At 41.0% G+C, this 18168-nt stretch overlaps 1 protein-coding gene across 1 annotated transcript in view; it reads left to right on the top strand.

The window, feature by feature from the left end:
• Positions 1–456: 456 nt before the first annotated feature.
• Positions 457–18168, top strand: part of LOC144690570 (alpha-1,3-galactosyltransferase 2-like) — a 61808-nt gene continuing 44096 nt past the window's right edge. The window contains exon 1 of the mRNA XM_078558183.1: positions 457–692. Within this exon, the coding sequence (XP_078414309.1) occupies positions 664–692 (29 nt within the window). The 5' untranslated portion in view covers positions 457–663. The remainder of the gene's footprint in view (positions 693–18168) is intronic.

Raw genomic sequence — 18168 nt, 5'->3', positions numbered from 1 at the left:
AAGGACAGCTAGTTAAATGTTTCTTCATGGATGGATCACGGGGTACTGTAACTGATATGTTCAACCCTGAAGGAAAGTTTAACCTCCCGCCTTTGAGTCAGACAGAGATGTATTGCCACATTGAAACAGTTGGGTATCGATAAAACTTGAAACAAGTGAACATTTCACGTCATTTTAATCAAAAACAGAAAACATTTCCGTTAATTCGTCTTTCTCTCCAACGATGCTGTCAGACTTGCTGAGTTCTTCCAGCATGTTTAGTTTTAGTCGTTTTAATGTTTGTTAAGTGGATTGGGTTGTTGAGTGGGGTGAGTTTACAAACCTGTTATCTTAATTGCGAGGACTAAAAAAAAACTTCACTGCGTGACAATGCCTTAAAAGGTCATTTCTTTGCAACAAGCAATAGAGGTTCGCTCCTGCAGTTTCCTATGTGCCTCCCTCTGATTGTGAAGCTTCGCATCGAAAATATCAGTGGCTGGGTAGGCTGGACAACTCTGTCCCGCAGGTCAGTGCGGGTTTTTTTTGCCTCTGGAAAGCTGAGCTGAGATACCTAATAGGCGGCAACAGGTCAGAAAAGTACAGCGACGAGGGAGATTCCCGCCCCCCTCCAATTTCAAGGAGGGGATTTCATCCTTACGTTTTATTTTACAATCTCCCTTAAAAATGGCACTAAGGTGCCTCTCCTGTGCGAAGTGAGTAGTCTTTCTTCTTTACTGACATCTTTTCCTGAGTTTTGATTGTGGCGACGTTTGAATGGGGCCATCAAGTTTCTCCCATGCTTTTTATTTTGCCATTTCTATCAGTTTTTTAAAGATTATTCTGAAATGTGATTTTTATTTTAAAATTGAGAGGTGAAGGGACGCGGCACTCTTTTTTTAATTGTAGGGGAAATTATTTTAAGCGTTTCCTATGAATTTTTTGCAGGGTTTAAATTATATACATATATATATTTTCAAACGCGTTGCGTAACTTGTTTCGATATCCGGAGCAGGCGGTGGACAATACTCATGAAGAAAATTGTTGGCGTGGTTCAAAGATTCGATTAGCTCCGGTGAGCTATTCGGTTGACGAATGGGATTTATTTAAGTGTTGATTTCTTTACTTTTTTAAAAAAAAAAGCACTAGCAAGTTAAGCAGCGGTGGGAATGTGGTAGAAATGTATCTAATCGTATTTCTGATCGTATTTCGTGTGGGAGGTCTGCCTCTCCACTGCGTAATTTTTTTTTGTTGCTTTAAACAGCACAGTTAAATACAACGCCGTTTGTGACTCCTGTAAATGGCGTCATCATCCGAATATATCAATTTTTTTTTTTTGCTTGCAAAAGAAAAGCTCCTTCGGAAAACTTTTTTTTTGTTAATTTGGGAACCAGTTCAAAATTGTCAAATCCCAGTAAAATTCAGTAATCCTGGCACCAGTAATACTGAGAAGTTCCGTTTTTTAAGGTATATGGCACACCCAGTTTCATTTCCCCTCCCAGGGCATTGCTTGTGTCTCTTCTCTAGTGAACTTAGTATGGGTCTTCCTGATATTTATGACTTTGTGCATGAACATTGCATTTACCTGCCTGCACTCTTTTAAGGTTTTTTTTTTGAGTGGTTGCAATTAATCTAGATTCAATTTAGCATTGGCAATTGTGATCACTGTCATATATGAGCCTGAACTCCATGAGTCTTTTACCATAGCTGGATAACTTCTATGCAGAAAACATTTGCAGTTGAATACTTTTAGCTACTATGCAGAAAACATTTGCAGTTGAATACTTTTAGCTACTGGAGCTATCCTACACATTCATAGGATTTGTTTATGGTGAGCAAAGTAAGCATTTAAAAATCATGAATCAAACTTGGCAAATAAGTCACAATAGTAGAAGTCTTTCATCCAACTCAGGAAGAAAATGTGCTTAATAAACTAAGTAACTGTTATATTATGCACTGTTTCTCTTTATATTGTCACTGCAGAAGCCTGCACTAATTATCTAGGACAAATTATATGTGCTGTCTTACTGCCTGTGATCAGTGTAATTTGTATGGAAGTAGGTGTGTGTTTCTTACCCTTGGAGTGTGTGTTCCAATTAAATCATTAAGCAGCAAGCTTTTGTGAGTTTAAAAATAGAATTATTTACACTCTCTCACTTACCCAGAATTAAACATATCAGACACACATTCTCACACAAACACTATCACACAGGTTAGATATAAAGATCATGTGGTTTTATAGATTACAGTTGTTTTCAGTCTCTGGTTTATGATCTGTGATCTCCTGTGGCAGACCTGTAGTTTCCTGGATGGTTCTGATGTTTTAAAGCTGAAGGGATGGTCTTGTAAAGCGAAGGGTTCACAGCAGCTTGTGAGGTTTCTTGTTGAATTTGTAGGAGGTTGGTTCTTGGGTCACCTTTAACTGGAACAGTATGTACTCTGGCTGCCTGATATCTCGCAGCTTGCTTTGAGTCTGGTTTATTGATTGGCTTTTTGTGCAACTAGCTGCAAACAGTTCCTAGCTGATCTTTTAAACAAAGACAACATCACTGCCTCCATGCTTTTCCCAAGTTCAAAGCCTTTCCAAATAATGTGGGGTGTTTTATATCATCCTGTGTTGCGGCTTAACACCCCTGAGGCTTTGAGATAGTTAATGTCTTTGTTTTAGAATAACCCATTCCAACCAGATAATGTCCTTTTGACTGGTCCCTTTCTCTGTTCCGAGTTTCAATCTGACTGATTCTTTCTCTCAGCTATCTGTTCAATTTGATTCTAAGAAACGCCTCTTTTATTTTAAAATAAATCATCCTTGTTTTTAATTTTCACCATGTCCTTGACCCTCCTTATCTCTAATCTCTTCTGGCCCTATAACCCTCAGATATCTGCGCTCCTCCAATCCTGAGCTCTTAAGCATTTCTGCTTTCGAATTGCACCCTTGGCTGGGCCTTTGGCTGCCAAGGCCCCAAGTTCTGGAATTCCCTCCCTAAGCTTCTCTGACTCTCTACTCCTCTCTTTCCTTCTTCAAGATTGAAGATTGGCTGGCTAAACAGGAAACAGAGTAGCCATAAATAGGTTTTGTTCTGGGTGGCGGGATGCAACGAGTGGTGTGCCACAAGGATCAGCACTGGGGCTTCAACTTTTTATAATGTATGACATGGATGAAGGGACAGATGCTACGGTTGCTAAATTTGCAGACGACGCAAATGTAGGTAGGAAAGTAAGTTGTGTAAGAAGGCTACAAAGTGACATAAAAGAGAGGTGGTGGTATAGTGGTATTGTCAGGGTAAAACTCTGGGGAACTGGGTTTGAATCCCACCATGGCAGATGGTGAAATTTGAATTCAGTAAAATATCTTGACTTAAGTCTGAAGTTGATCATGAAACCATTTCTGGCTGTTGTAAAAACCCATCTGGTTCACTATTGTCCTTTAGGGGAGGTAATTTGCCATCCTTACCTGGTCTGGCCACATGTGACTCCAGACCCACAGCAATGTGGTTGACTCTTAAATGTCCTCTGAAATGGCCTGGTATTCAGTTCTCAAGGGCAATAATGGATGGGCAATAAATGCTGCCCCAGTCAGCGATGCCCACATCCTGTGACCAAATTTTTTAAAAAAGGTCAAATGAGTGGGCAAAAACCTGGCAAATGGAGTATGATGTGGGCAAATGTGAAATTCTCCATTTTTGGCAGGAAGAATAAAAAATGTAGATATTGCAGAGCTTTTAAGATTCAGAGGGATCTCGGTGTCCTTGTGCATGAACCACAAAAGGCTAATATGCAGGTACACCAAGTAATTAGGAAAGCTAATAGAATGTTATATTTTATTGTGAGGGGAATTGGATACAAAATTAGGGAGGTTATGCTTCAATTGTACAGGGCACTAGTGAGACCACATCTTGAGTACTGTGTACAGTATTGGTCTCCTTATTTAAGGAAAAATGTAAATGCTTTAAATGCAGTTCAGAGAAGGCTTATTAGACTAATACCAGAATGGGTGGGTTGTCTTATGAGGAAAGGTTGGACAGGTTAGGCATGTATTCACTGGAGTTTAGAAGAGTAAAAGGCAACTTGATTGAAACCTTTAAGATCCTGAGAGTTATTGATGGGGTGAATGTGGAGAGGATGTTTCTTATTGTGGGAGAATCTGGAACTAGGGGTCACTGCTTAAAAATAAGGGATTGCTCATTTAAGATAGATAAGAAATTCTTTCTCTCAGGGTCGTGAGTCTTTGGAACTCTTCCTCAAAAGGTAGTGGAAGAAGGCTCTTTGAATAGTTTTAAGGCAGAGCTAGATAGATTCTTGATTTAACAATGGAGTGAAAGGTTATCGGGGGTAGGCAGGAGGTTACAATCAGATCAGCCATGATCTTATTGAATGGCGGAGCAGGCTTGAAGGGCCAAGTGGCCTACTCCTGCTCTTAGTTTGTATGTATGTCCGTATGGAAAGACTCTTCCAGCTCTGAAGAAGGGTCATACGGACTCGAAACGTTAACTCTGTTTTTCTCTCCACAGATGCAGTCAGACCTGCTGAGTTTTTGCACCACAAATACTAAACAGTCTGACAGGATTTCCTAGGTGTCAGTTCTGTGACAGGAGAGACTTGGAAAATTGGGAGCACACCCTTGGCACTTGATTGTAGCTTTTGATTGAAGAGTCGAATCTTATTTTTAAAATAGAGGCCAAATTTCTCATAGCTGCTTTATGTAAAGCAGCTAATCATTTTGTGGCCGATAGCTTCTGGAAAATTGGTATTCGAATCCCCACCTCTGCCATTTTTTGTGCAGAGAATATGCTCTCCGCCGCAGTGGAATTTCAAAACTTTTTTTTTTTAAAAAGAGTGTGGTATGTTCTTGAGGATTAGGGTGGGGAGCAAAGAACCAGGTCTGGCCCTGAATTTCCCCCTTTTCCACCCGACTAGAGTTTGTCATGATAATAGCTGATTGAGGTTGTGGACTCCAATATTAGATACTATACAGTACTCTGTCCTACATACGGGATCACCTAATCTGAGGATTGAAAGTCAGATAGCACATGTTGGCGCTTGTGTTGATAGAGTTCAGATACTGCAGGTATGTGTTCATGTTAGGAAAATGTGTTATCAATAAAGTTAGCTCAGCTACAATGTTGACAGCCTGTATGCATAATTAAAAAAAGAAACAGAACAGGATCCAGCTCCAACTGTTTGCTGTTTTGATTTCGGCGAACCTTTAAAAACCAGGATTGTTCTTGATGTTTGTGTGAAAATGGCGATGGTGCATTTTTATCATCAGTTGTCCTTGAGGAATTTGATTTGCTTTTTTTTTTGTCACCATGGCAGATTGGGGTGTTTGTGGGGTGGTGGGATCCTGCATGCAGAATTCAATGGAATTCTACACAAGTAGTGCACCATGTAGTGTGTCCGGGGCATTCATTAACTTTTACATCTTTCACGTCTGCACAGAAAATGCAATGTCCTGGACTTGATGAATTTGTTATAAATCTGGTCATTTACCGTGACAGTAAACAACAGTACACTAATACTAAATTACAAAGGAAAGCTTTCTTGCAGTAACTCTATGTAACTGAATTGTTGTATGCCTGCATCCACTCATGGGTCTGCAGTGTATTACTCTCCATGTGATTGGCCACTCTTTCAGTAGAGGTGGTCATGTGCTTAAATGTCTCACATATCATGGCAGGGATGGATACCTCCATCTTCAGCGTAAGGGGTGTCCACCACCTCTAGAAATTCTGATAGATGTTCGCATGTTTCCCTTGCTGCACCACAGTATGACCCCTGTGCATCTGTGTTGAGCTGAGCATTGCTGGAGGGTCTCAAGTGGAGACTCTCCACAGCTGTCGCTGCCTCCAGCTCTTGCCTGGTGCCACTTTTTCTACTTTGAACACGTGGCTCACTGAGGTGCGTGTACCTGCGCTGGCAGAGGGCATTTATGAACCACCTGTGCGTCCTCAGAATGATGCTGCTCTGAGGACTGCACTGCCTCCTCTCTCATCTGCTGCCTCTGCAATGCCTCTGAGGGAAGTGAAAGACATTTCTTGGTGCTGCACAGAGGTATCATTCCCCAGCATTTTGCATACCTAATACATTAAGTAATATAAATTGGTGATGATGCAATATGAGTGATCAAGCTAGTGCCAGTGCAATATATAATGCTTTCACCCAGTCTCTGTGCCACTCCATCTCTCCATAGGCAATGACCTGCTCTGCTACCGGCCTGCTGATTTCCAGGATCACCACCTCTAAGAAATGTCATGATGTCCAAGGATGCTACTCCACCCCGGCTTCTCTGTCTCTCCCGGGTGTTGTGGTCTGTCTTCTCCTGTAATGTGGAAATCCAGAGAGTTAGGACTAGAAGGAGTACAGCCCTTACTTAAGAAGGAGCCATAAGATTTGAGGGGAAACCTGTAGATGAGGAGTGGTAAACCAACGCATTGAGGTTGAGTCAGTGCTGTGTGTAGAAATGAAGAGTTAAAGTGGAGCCTATGGTGGCATTCTCCTATGTAGCTGCACATTGTGTGCCTCAGAGGATACAGCTGTGCTGAAAATGGCTAAGGAGGTGAAGAATGGTGGCTGCATTGTATGACACTCACCAAGCACTAGATTAATGTCTTTTCCACCACACTCTGGCTGCTCGTGACCTCCAGCCAAGCCTGTTTAATGAGGCTGGCAGGCCTCCTCCTGCCATTCCCTGGAAAAGGCACTTGTCTCCGTGCCATGACTGCTTCCAATGTCACAACTGGTGATGCGTCTGTAAAGTGGGGTCAGTCCTTCCAATCTCCCACACTCTCATCCCCCACCCTCCCATCCATTCTCCTCCTCTTTTGTGCACCCTGATCAAACCACACCTCAAGGTGCTGCCACTGAATGCTGCTGGTGTCCCTTCAAATATAGATCTTAATTTGTGTTTCTGATATTTCATCCTGCCCACTTTGCCTATTTGGATAACAATCCTAGAGGCAGGCTCTTAATTTGTTGAAGAGCAATCTGTAAAGAGCAGCCAGAAGGCCGTCTAATCATTCTCAACCCAGAAATGACCCCACCATTATGCCAGGTACTAAGTCTGTAAGATTCTGTCCTGAGTTGCAACGCACCCCCACCCACGGTGTGCTTCCATCTCTGAAATGATGCCATCTTAAACTCTTCATCCCTGTCAGGAATATATAATAATTTTCATAATGTTATTGGAATTTATTGTAAAGTAGAGTAATAGTGGGGTCTGTATGTGTGTGACTTAATTGAATTAAAGACACTTAGCCAGAGGAAGTTATGAAACAGTGTGTTTATTTTTCCCAAAGATTACTGGTAAAATTAGTGCTATGATAGATTTTTATCATTAGAAAGGTAAAGTCCAAAGACATAGTGAAACACTGGGAATTTGCATTCAAAGGGGAGAGAAGGTTGTGTGTTAGGCCAGGCATTTTAAGATCTAGCACAAGTATGAAAAGCCTCCAGCATCTAATCCTCAAATTGCGGTCTGTAGGAACTGAAGTTAAGAAAACTCACTTTGAATTCGAATGTTCAGGGTATTTTGTTACTTTGCCTGGTCCTTTTAAAAATCTATGTTTTACTGTTGCCTTAATGGAGGTGTAACTGGGAATCAGATTAACTAAGGGATTTAGAAGTTATTATAGTAGTCATTTGTAAACCTATGTTTGGGCTTAAAATCATTTTATTTATTGAAGGTTTAATTTAGTTTTGTAAGAAAGCAATAAGACTCGGTGGTCTTATTATTACTGAATTCAAGGCACACATCTCGAAATAAATTATACAAATTGCAAAATAGTTGTGGCAGTTGTTTCAAGTTTCCCTTTGGGATTTGAGTAGCTCAGCGTTTACCATCAGCTGTGTCATAAAACTGGGGGCTCTTTGTGGGATATATTTGAAATTACTGGATAGGTTTGGAGTTGGTGAAACTTAAGGCTATGAGTATGAGAAGCACTTTGAATTCAGGAGTTGGTGTGAGTCTTTTTTGTAGTGGTGAGACTGCAAAATGGCTTTGGCAATTGCTGAGACTTGTCTGGGAGTGAAGTTATAACTTTGGTTGGTTTACAAAAGTCAAATAAAGCTAAGTTAATGGAATTGGCAGATAAGTCGCAATTAAGGTTACCTGCAGGGGTGAGGAAATCGGACATAATTGAAGGTATAGCACAGCATTTGAAATTGGAAGGAATACCTGAGAGATCAAGTTCTCCAGGGGGTGGTTCACTGGAATGGGCTCACATTCAGTTGCAAATGGAAAAACTTGAGCTAGAGGCAGCAGTAAAAGAAAAGAAAAGAGAGAGAGCATTTCGAAGAGAGCTAGAAATTGTGAGATTAGACAGCCAGGAATGAGAAAGAGACAGAATTCCAGCTTAAAATGCTGGCAGTTAAAAAAGAGACACCAGGAGGCAAGGAGGGACTCATTTCCAGATCCGAACCCAGTGGAAAGATGTTTAAATTTGTACAGGCTCTTCCAAAGTTTGAGGAAAGGAATGTTGAAGCATTCTTTATTTCATTTGAGAAAATAGCTAAACAGATGAAATGGCCGAAGGAAAACTGGACATTGTTGTTACAATCTAGGTTGCTGGGTAGAGGCTTATGCTTCGTTGTCAGAAGAAATGTCGGTGAACTATGATGTGGTTATAAAAGGCTATTTTTGAATGCATATGAGTTGGTTTCTGAGACATACAGGCAGAAATTTAGGAATATGAGAAAACAGCCTGGGAAAACTTTTATATTGAGCTTGAGAGGGTAAAACAAAGTAATTTTGACTGGTGGATACAGGCATTAAAGATAGAGGTGACATATACAGCTCTTTAGAGAGGTAATGGAGGAACAGAAGGTTGGAACGGTAAGACAAGCAGCAGAGAAAGCAGATATTTATGAGTTAGTTCATAGAGCTAAACTTTTTTCCGTCACCCTTTTAAACCCAAGAAAGATAGAAAGTGGGAAGGTGAAAGGAAGGTGGGTAGTCGGGGAAGAGAAAAAGTAGGTGAACATTCCCAGGAAGTTTTTTTTCAGACTAAAAAGGAAGGTGCTGAGGGTAGAAGTGACATTTGAAAATTGAGGTGTTTTCATTGTACTTAAGTTGGACATATGAAGTCAGTGTGCTGAACATTGCAGGGAAATCTGTTGGGATTATTGGAGTGCAGAAAAGCTCTGGAAGTAAAAGTACTGTGGGTTCCTGGGCACAGGAAAAACCAGTGGTTTGTGTAACGGTAAAACAGGAAGAATTAGTGATAGGTAAAGAAGTGGGGATGTGTTCACAATTTACCCAAGAGAGTTCTGAGGAGCACGTTGCAGAAACGTTTAATGATTTTGTATGTGAAGGAAAAGTTTTTCCCTGTGTACAGGGTGGAGTAGGTAAAGATGTTAAAACTTTAAGAGACACAAGGGCTAGCCAATCCTCAATGTTGTAGGATAGTGATATTTGTTGTTCAGAGGGAGTATTGCAGGAGCTGGTGATAATAAGTGGGGTTCATGGAGATGCTAAACCTATTCCATTGTGGAAGGTAAATTTAAAGAGGAAGTGGAAAACAGGTGATGTGATTGTTGAGTAGTGGAAAAATTGGCCATTTGCAGGGCTTCAATTTACTCAGGTAATGATATAGCTGGGTCACAGATGTGGGTGATGCCTATGGTAGTTGAGCAGCCTGTAGAGGTGTTTTCAACAGAAGTGTTGCAGAGAGAGCATTCTGGATTGTTTCCAGATAACAAGATCACAGGCTCATAGGTTAAAACAAGAAGAACAGGAAGTTCAAAGGCACAGAGAAGGCGTGGAAGCCCAATTAGCTGATACTGTGTTTGATAACATAGTTCAGGAGGAAAGAACAGAGGACAATTTCAGCTGAGGTGTTTAACTCAAGGCAGTTGATAGAGTTACAGAAAAAGGATACACAAATTAAGTTATATCAAGCAGCTTACTCAGTAGCAAGGTGTATTCCAGAATGTTATTACCTTAAGGGTAATGTTTTAATGAGAAAACGACGGCCTTATCGTGTTGATGAAAGCTGGAGGGAAGTGCATCAGTATCTCATTTCTATATCCAAATGGTATTACAATCATGAGGATAGCTCATGAAATTCTAATGGGAGGACAGTTAGGAATTAGACACAGGCGAAAGTACAAAAACATTTTTATTGACCTGGATTGCATAGGGATGTAGTCAAATTCTGTAGAACATGTTACACACATCAAGTGATGGGGAAACCATATGCAGTGATTAAGCCAGCACCTTTAATTCCAATTCCAGCATTTGAAGAATCTTTTACAGGGGTCATGATTGATTGTGTAGGACCCCTTCCTAAGACTAAAAGTGGAAATCAGTACTTACTAACAATAATAGATGTGTCTACAAGGTTTCCTGAAGCGATACCTTTGAGGAAATATTACAACAAAGAAGATTGTGGAAAGGTTAAGATATGGTTTACTTAAGGAAATACAATCAGCTCAGGGTTCAAATTTTGTGTCATCAGCTCAGGGTTCAAGTTTTGTGTCATCAGCTCAGGGTTCAAGTTTTGTGTCATCAGCTCAGGGTTCAAGTTTTGTGTCATCAGCTCAGGGTTCAAGTTTTGTGTCATCAGCTCAGGGTTCAAGTTTTGTGTCATCAGCTCAGGGTTCAAGTTTTGTGTCATCAGCTCAGGGTTCAAGTTTTGTGTCATCAGCTCAGGGTTCAAGTTTTGTGTCATCAGCTCAGGGTTCAAGTTTTGTGTCATCAGCTCAGGGTTCAAGTTTTGTGTCATCAGCTCAGGGTTCAAGTTTTGTGTCATCAGCTCAGGGTTCAAGTTTTGTGTCATCAGCTCAGGGTTCAAGTTTTGTGTCATCAGCTCAGGGTTCAAGTTTTGTGTCATCAGCTCAGGGTTCAAGTTTTGTGTCATCAGCTCAGGGTTCAAGTTTTGTGTCATCAGCTCAGGGTTCAAGTTTTGTGTCATCAGCTCAGGGTTCAAGTTTTGTGTCATCAGCTCAGGGTTCAAGTTTTGTGTCATCAGCTCAGGGTTCAAGTTTTGTGTCATCAGCTCAGGGTTCAAGTTTTGTGTCATCAGCTCTTTAAGGAGGCAATGAACAGTTTGGAGATAAAGCAGTTTAAGTCAACAGCTTATCATCCTGAGTTACAAGGGGATTTGGAAAGATGGCATCAAACTCTAAACACTATAATGAGGGCTTATAGTCAGGATTATCCACAGGATTGGATTTGGGAATTCTATTGTTATTTGCTATTAGGGACACTCCTAATGCATCGACTGGTTTTAGTCCTTTTGAACTCGTTTATGGTCATAAGGTAAGGAGACCACTGAAACTAATTCATGAGAAATTGATGGGTCAAGATTCGGAAACTACTCTCTTGGATTATGTTTCAAACCTCGGAGAAAGATTGGATAGAGCATGTGAGTTAGCTAGGGAACATTTAAAGATATTACAGCAAGGATGAAAGTGAAGGCAGACAGGCAAGCTACAGCTCGTAGTTTTGTTGCTAGGGAGAAAGTGCTAGTTCTGTTACCAGTACTGGATGACTTATTAAAGGGAAGGTTTATTGGGCCTTGCAGGATTGAAAAGAAATTGAGTGAAATAAATTATTTAATAAATACCCCAGATAGAAGAAAGAAGTAGAGGGTGTGTCATGTAAATATGCTTTAAAAAGTACTTTGACAGGGAAGAGGACCAAAAGGAGGGCTTGGTGGTCGTAGATAATAAGAGGTAGAAATGCAGGATTCTGAAATTCACTCCTTTGACTGAAATCTTCACCCATGCCCTTGCCACCTCCAACCTCTTCTCCAGTAACCTTTAGTAACCTCCTAACATTGCATGGTTTCCAGAGACTGTTCAACTTACATTTTAAAGTGCTAACCACTACTTCCTGCTTACCCAAACTGCCTTGATGATTTATAAGGATTGTGGAATGGCAAGGTGTATTAACTTGCTACAAACACACCAATTTTTTCAGGTAATCATTCGAGTTAAAAAGAATCATTGTGCTTCAGAAGAATTATGCATTTCTGTAAAATTGCTCGTCTGTAGTTTCTGAAATATATTCTTTTGGATAATAAGTGGCTAATCATTTACTCATCCACCAGTAACTGCTCATCTGTGGGCAGTGAGGCTGCAAGAGTCATGTATAAGGCACATTAAACGGAGTAACATTCCATTGCCACCACAACCCTTCAAATACAAAACAGCAGCTTGCACTTATCCAGTGTCTATAAACCTAATGAAAACAAAATATTAAGAGTGGCATTTATATAGCAACTTTCACAACCTCGGGGTGTCCCAAAGTACTTCTGTAATGTGGAGATACATGCAGGCAGAGAGTAAGGTTTAAAGACAATTTTTAAGATTGGCTGACAAGGCACATAGAAAGGCTGTGGAGTTTGGGAAGAGAATTCCAAAGAGCAGGAGGCACAATAAGGACAGAAAGTACTTCTGAAGTGTATAACTGAAAATGTCAGGTTCCAACTGTGCATTCTTGACCTATGCAGCAGAGGAAATGCTTTAAACTGTTTTCTAAAACCAAAACATTCTTGAATTCTCTGTTTATTTAAAGCCCATCATCAGATCATTTTAAGCAAATGTACATCTCTCCGTTCATGATACTATGATCTAGAAATACAGCAACTATGGAGAAAGTATAATTTCTGAGACTTGGTCCCAGCAACTCCTCACAGCTCTGATCTGAGAAACCTTTCTATGCTCTGCAAGTTGCTTTTGAAGAGGCATCAAAATTCTTTATTAATTGATGCTGATTGACCTGTTTTTAATCAATTATTGTATCTTCCAAGCAGATGGAAGTTGACACCTGAAACGTTTTGGTACCTCTTGAGATTTGGCCAGCCTTGTAGCTTTTAATCTTCAGTGACCATCTTGCATCTCCTAACATGGTCACAACTTCACATTTCTTAATTTTTCACACACCTAAAGCGTTGAACAAATTAGCTTTAATGAAAGACCGTTTACAAGTCAAGACTGAAATAAACATGGGCCAACCTCCTTGCTCTTCAATATCAGACATAAGTAATATGTGTATACTCGATCACCCTTCAGGCCTTACATAGCCTGCATCAAGACAAATGATATCTTATCAGAAACAGTGACAGTGGTTTGTATTTTAAATGTACAAACTTCAAGGCTTATAATTCAAGTTAATAGCACGTGCTTTTTTTTTGGAAGTGTCAAACTGTGCACTGTAGGAAACATTACCAGCTATATCAGTAGTCTCTATTATAGTACTCTGCTTGATATGTTCTTCAGAACTGTTGTTCATCATCATCACCTCTGCAGCTTGACTGTCTCAGTGACCAGAGCCGGACAGTGTCTCACCAGAGCACTTATACAGCATAAATATAACCTACTCTGACTTAACCACAATGGCTACAGCACAATAGAAGGCCATTCTGCCTGTCGTATCTGTGCCGGCTCAATTTGCCTAGTCCTACCCACCTTTCCCCTGTCCCATAGCCTGAAAATTCTCTCTTCAGATAATTATCCAGTCCCCCCTCTTGAAAGCCAATTGAATCTGCCTCCATCGCAGTCCCAGGCAGCACCATTCCAGATCCTAAACACTTGCTGCATACAAAAAGTTTTTCCTTTTGATGCTATTGCTTCTTTTGCCAATCGCCTTAAATTGGTGTCCTCTGGCTCACGGCCGTTCCACCAATGGGAACAGTTTCTCCCTATCTATTCTGTCCAGACCCCTCCTAAATATTGAAATCCTCTTATTAAATTTGTTAATCGCTCCTCCAAGAACAGTCAAACCATCCACACTGCTAAAGCTCCTCATCTAATTTGCTATAAAGTGTACATCCATCACTCCGCAATTGGCAGTCGTGTCTTCAGCTGCCAAGGCCACGAGCTCTAGGGTCTCTCCCTAAATCGGCTCACCCTTGAAATAATTTAAGAAAATTGCCAAAAGAATTTGGATAGGGGAGGTGAGGCAAATCACACCTTGACAACTCACTTCATTAAAGAATAGAGGCATAGACTATTTTCTAAATGGGGAGGGAATTCAGAAATCTGGAATGCAAAGGGATTTGGGAGTCCTAGTCCAGGATTCTCTTAAGGTTAACTTGCAGGTTGAGTCGGTAGTTAGGAAGGCAAATGCAATGTAGGCATTTATTTCAAGAAGACTAGAATATAAAAGCAGGGCTGTGCTGCTGAGGCTTTATAAGGCTATGGTCAGGCCACATTTAGAATATTGTGAGCAATTTTGGGCGCCGTATCTCAGGAAGGATGTGCTGGCCCTGGAGAGGGTCCAGAGGAGGTTCACGAGAATGATCCCAGGAATGAAAGGCTTAACATATGAGGAATGTTTGAGGACTCTGGGTCTATACTCGATGGAGTTTAGAAGGATGAGGGGGGATCTGATTGAAACTTACAGAATACTGAAAGGCCTGGTAGAGTGGACGTGGGGAAGATGTTTCCATTAGTAGGAGAGACTAGGACCCGAGGGCACAGCCTCAGAGTAAAGGGAAGACCTTTTAGAACAGAGATGAGGAGAAACTTCTTTAGCCAGGGAGTGGTGAATGTATGGAATTCATTGCCACAGAAGGCTGTGGAGCCCAGGTCATTGAGTGTATTTAAGATTGAGATAGATAGGTTCTTGATTGGTAAGGGGATCAAAGGTTACGGGGAGAAGGTGGGAGAATGGGGTTGAGAAACTTATCAGCCATGATTGAATGGCGGAGCAGACTTGATGGGCCGAATGGCCTAATTTCTGCTCCTCTGTCTTACGGTCTTATGGCTCTTTTTGATGGTATAGTTCGGGTTTGATTGACTTTTTTGATTTTCTGCTCTGCAGTAAGTGAACATGTTGAATATCTAGATCTCTTTACGCTCCACTTTTGGCTACTGAAACCCCATTCTATTCATTGGTTGCTATCCTTAAATTTATGGCAGTTACACGTTTCCTAACTTTACTGAAATGGCTGCAAGCTAAGTTTCAGAACAGCGTGTAACTCAGGGTAACAGTTATTGTCAGGAGTAGTGGGGTCAGTGAAAAACGTCTGTTAGCAAGGCTTCAATTTCAGATGGATGCTGGAATGCATCACAGAACATCTTTAGGTGTATGATTGTCATCCACCCTGCGAGCATGCTTGAGCCAGCGAGGTCATCTCTCTTTGATGAGTGCCAACATACTCAGGAGCTCTGCCTTTTTGAGAAGACTGCCATGTTCGTGATTTTTGTCCTTCAGTGTTATGCCCAGAATGCACCGCAAACAGCAAAGATGAAAGTTGTTGAGCGTCCTTTCTTGATAGCTGTAAGTCGTCCGTGTATCACAGCCATACTACAAGGTGCTGAGAACACCAGCCTCGTAAGCCAACATCTTGGTCCTAAGGTTCAGCTTGATTGTTACTCCATGTATGTTTTGTGAGTTGGCACTGCTTTCTCCAGGCCTGTACCAGGTTCTGCAACAAGGAACAGGTTGTCACTGTGGACTCGCTGTAGGTAATCCATGAGCCTTTCGTAGCTTGAATTTCAGTGTGAGTGACTAGCATGGCATCATGAGTGTGATCAAATGTGCTAAATTTCTGTCTTCGCTTTCAATCTAGATAGATTGTAGAGCTTGCTGTCTGACCTAGTATGCAGGTAAACTCCTTCCATATCTTCAGGGATGAAAAAGGTCAGGAGCTGGTGTTTAAACACTTCTTAGCGTGTGTTTCACTGCTTGACGGGTGATTTCCAATTGGAAGTCCTTTCACTGGTCCGGCACCTCATTTGCCTTGATCTGAGGATTCAATATACAGTTCAGCTGTTCTGAGCCTGACTGGAGTCCCTTTTAACTAGAAATGTTTCCTTTAAGAGATCATCTCACCCACTTTGTTGTGATATCGCTTTGAGAGAGAATATGCTAATGAGTAAGTAGCCAGGATGTAAACCATGTGACCATCAGACATTGTTCAGAGGCGCTTTCAGTTTAGCTAGCAGCATGTGGTGTGAAAGAGTTGCAGCTGTACTTCCCTGTTAACAAATAGCTGTTGAATCTTTATAGTATGTCTGTTGAGCAATCCTGTACTACATCTTAAAATAAACTGAACTACATTTAGTTTACCAGTTCTGTATGAGATTGATAAGTTTTTTTTTGCATTAATCAAACATAGAAATACAACACACTCTAGTCAGGAAAGCCAGAAGCAAGATACAAATGCTGTACATCAGATAAGCAACCACGTCAAAGCTCACTTTGATTAAAAATGAGTTCCTGACCTGCCATTGGCCCTTCCCGCCCCCATACCCCTCTGCACGTGGGTCTGTAATGCTAATATTCCACTCAGTGACTCTCTCTATGTACTGAAGTAAAGAATCTTCTGATCTACGTGGTTTATTGATGCACCCCTGGGCCATTGGAGTGATGATTAGAATTTCCAAATTGTTGAAGACTTCACATGTATCCTGTTCTATGATTTTGATGGACAATTGTATTTAACCACTATGATTAACTATAGTATTTGCCTTTCTATACACTTGGTGCCACAAAACTCCCCTCAATCCAATATGTTTCACTAATTCAATAATCTCCCAAAGTCCACAGTGCAACACAATGATGCAGGAAGAAGTAAATTACTTTGTAAACAAGTACAGATACTGTCTGGCGCCAACTTTGTAATAGAAACTACTTTGATGCTGGTGCTCTGCGGAGAAAGTGATCACTGACGATGGTGAACAACTGCCTCTAAGCTGACAGCTTTAGGAGCTATGGGTTCACCCAACATTACCGTTCCATATTGCCACCTGTATAATTCCTACTCCTGCACTGCAAACCCAATGTGTGAAGGTTGAGCGTATGTAGTTGTCTCCATATTGTCAGTTCTTAAATGTTTGAATCTGTCCTGAATTGTGACGACCTTGACTGCAGAGTGGTTGCAGCTCATCACTATCTCTTTGGATGTTCATTGAAGTCAAATTCAGTAGTAACATGCCCTGACATTCTCTCAGCAAGTGCTTGACAATTTAGGAAGGTCCCATCTCAATACTTTGCTAATAGGCACACAGTAGGATCCTACATTTAACTTTGTCTTTGACACGAAAACCAGGATGGAAGTCAGCCACTCAGCCCCTCAAACTTGTCCTGTCATTCAACTAGATCATGGCGGACCTGTATCTGAACTCTTGTTTACCTGTCTTTAGTTCCATAATCCCTTTAATACCCTTACCAAACAAAACTCTATCAATCTCAGTTTTGAGGTTTCCAGTTGGCCCTGACTCCCAATAGCTTTTAGTGAGTGAGATTTCCACTGCCCTTTGTGTGAAGAAGTGCCTCCTGGTCATCTGGTGGTGAGGATCACACAGGAATGTTGGGTATAGTTGCTTGGTGACTTTGATACTGGACTATAAAGCTTGTGACTTCGAACCCTACATCGTGAGATTGAATTCAATAAATCTGATAGTTTGTAGTAGAATAGGAAGAAGGTCAAATTGTTGTAAAATCCTGACGTTACTAATGTCCTTCATGGACCTCTCTCACCATTTTACTCCATCTTGCCCACACTGCATAAATGATTCTAAATCCCTCAAGAACCCAACTAGGGATGGCAAATAAATTCTGCCAGTCAGTGTTGCACTATCATAACGAATATATTACAGAGGAAAATGCTACTTGTGGACTGGAGTCCCTGACATCCTGTGTTTGTGATGCCTTCAGAAAGTAAAGGCAAAGCCTCCCAGTACCCTGGGAAATGGTACATCCATTAACCAACCTCGACTGAATTAACTGTTAATTCATCTCATTGCTGTATGTAACAAACTGGCTGCCATAATTGCTCTACAAGACAACAGTAACTCCACTTTAAGGTGAATTCTTTGGCACTGAAATGCTTTGGGATGGCCTGAGGGTGTGAAAGACGTTATAAGTGATAAGTTCTTTAAAAATTAACCAGCATTTGGACACCTGCTGAGTACTGAGCTCCATTTTCCACAGGCAGAAAGTGCACAATGTAATTGGGAGCTGCTAGCCTATTCTCACTGGTAGCACACTTACATTTTTTTAAAGAATCAGTGTTGAAGTATAAATGCAACTGCTTTGTGATGAATCATACTTTGTAATGGAGGATTGAATAGATTTAATCTCTGGGTCCATTTCGCACATTAATCGAGATTAGTAGATTGCAAGCTCCTTCATCTCATGCCTGTAAGAACGCTATCTTAAATTTTGACAGACCAAATTTTGTGCAGCCTTGCCACATCCAGTTGTGAATAATGGTGCTCAACTAGATCACTAACAGGAGG

The sequence above is a fragment of the Cetorhinus maximus genome, chromosome 15 (genome assembly GCF_964194155.1).
Source record: "Cetorhinus maximus chromosome 15, sCetMax3.hap1.1, whole genome shotgun sequence".
In the NCBI taxonomy this organism is placed as follows: domain Eukaryota; kingdom Metazoa; phylum Chordata; class Chondrichthyes; order Lamniformes; family Cetorhinidae; genus Cetorhinus; species Cetorhinus maximus.
The sequence above is the reverse complement of the archived record's forward strand: the minus strand, read 5'-3'. Positions and strand labels throughout refer to the sequence as shown.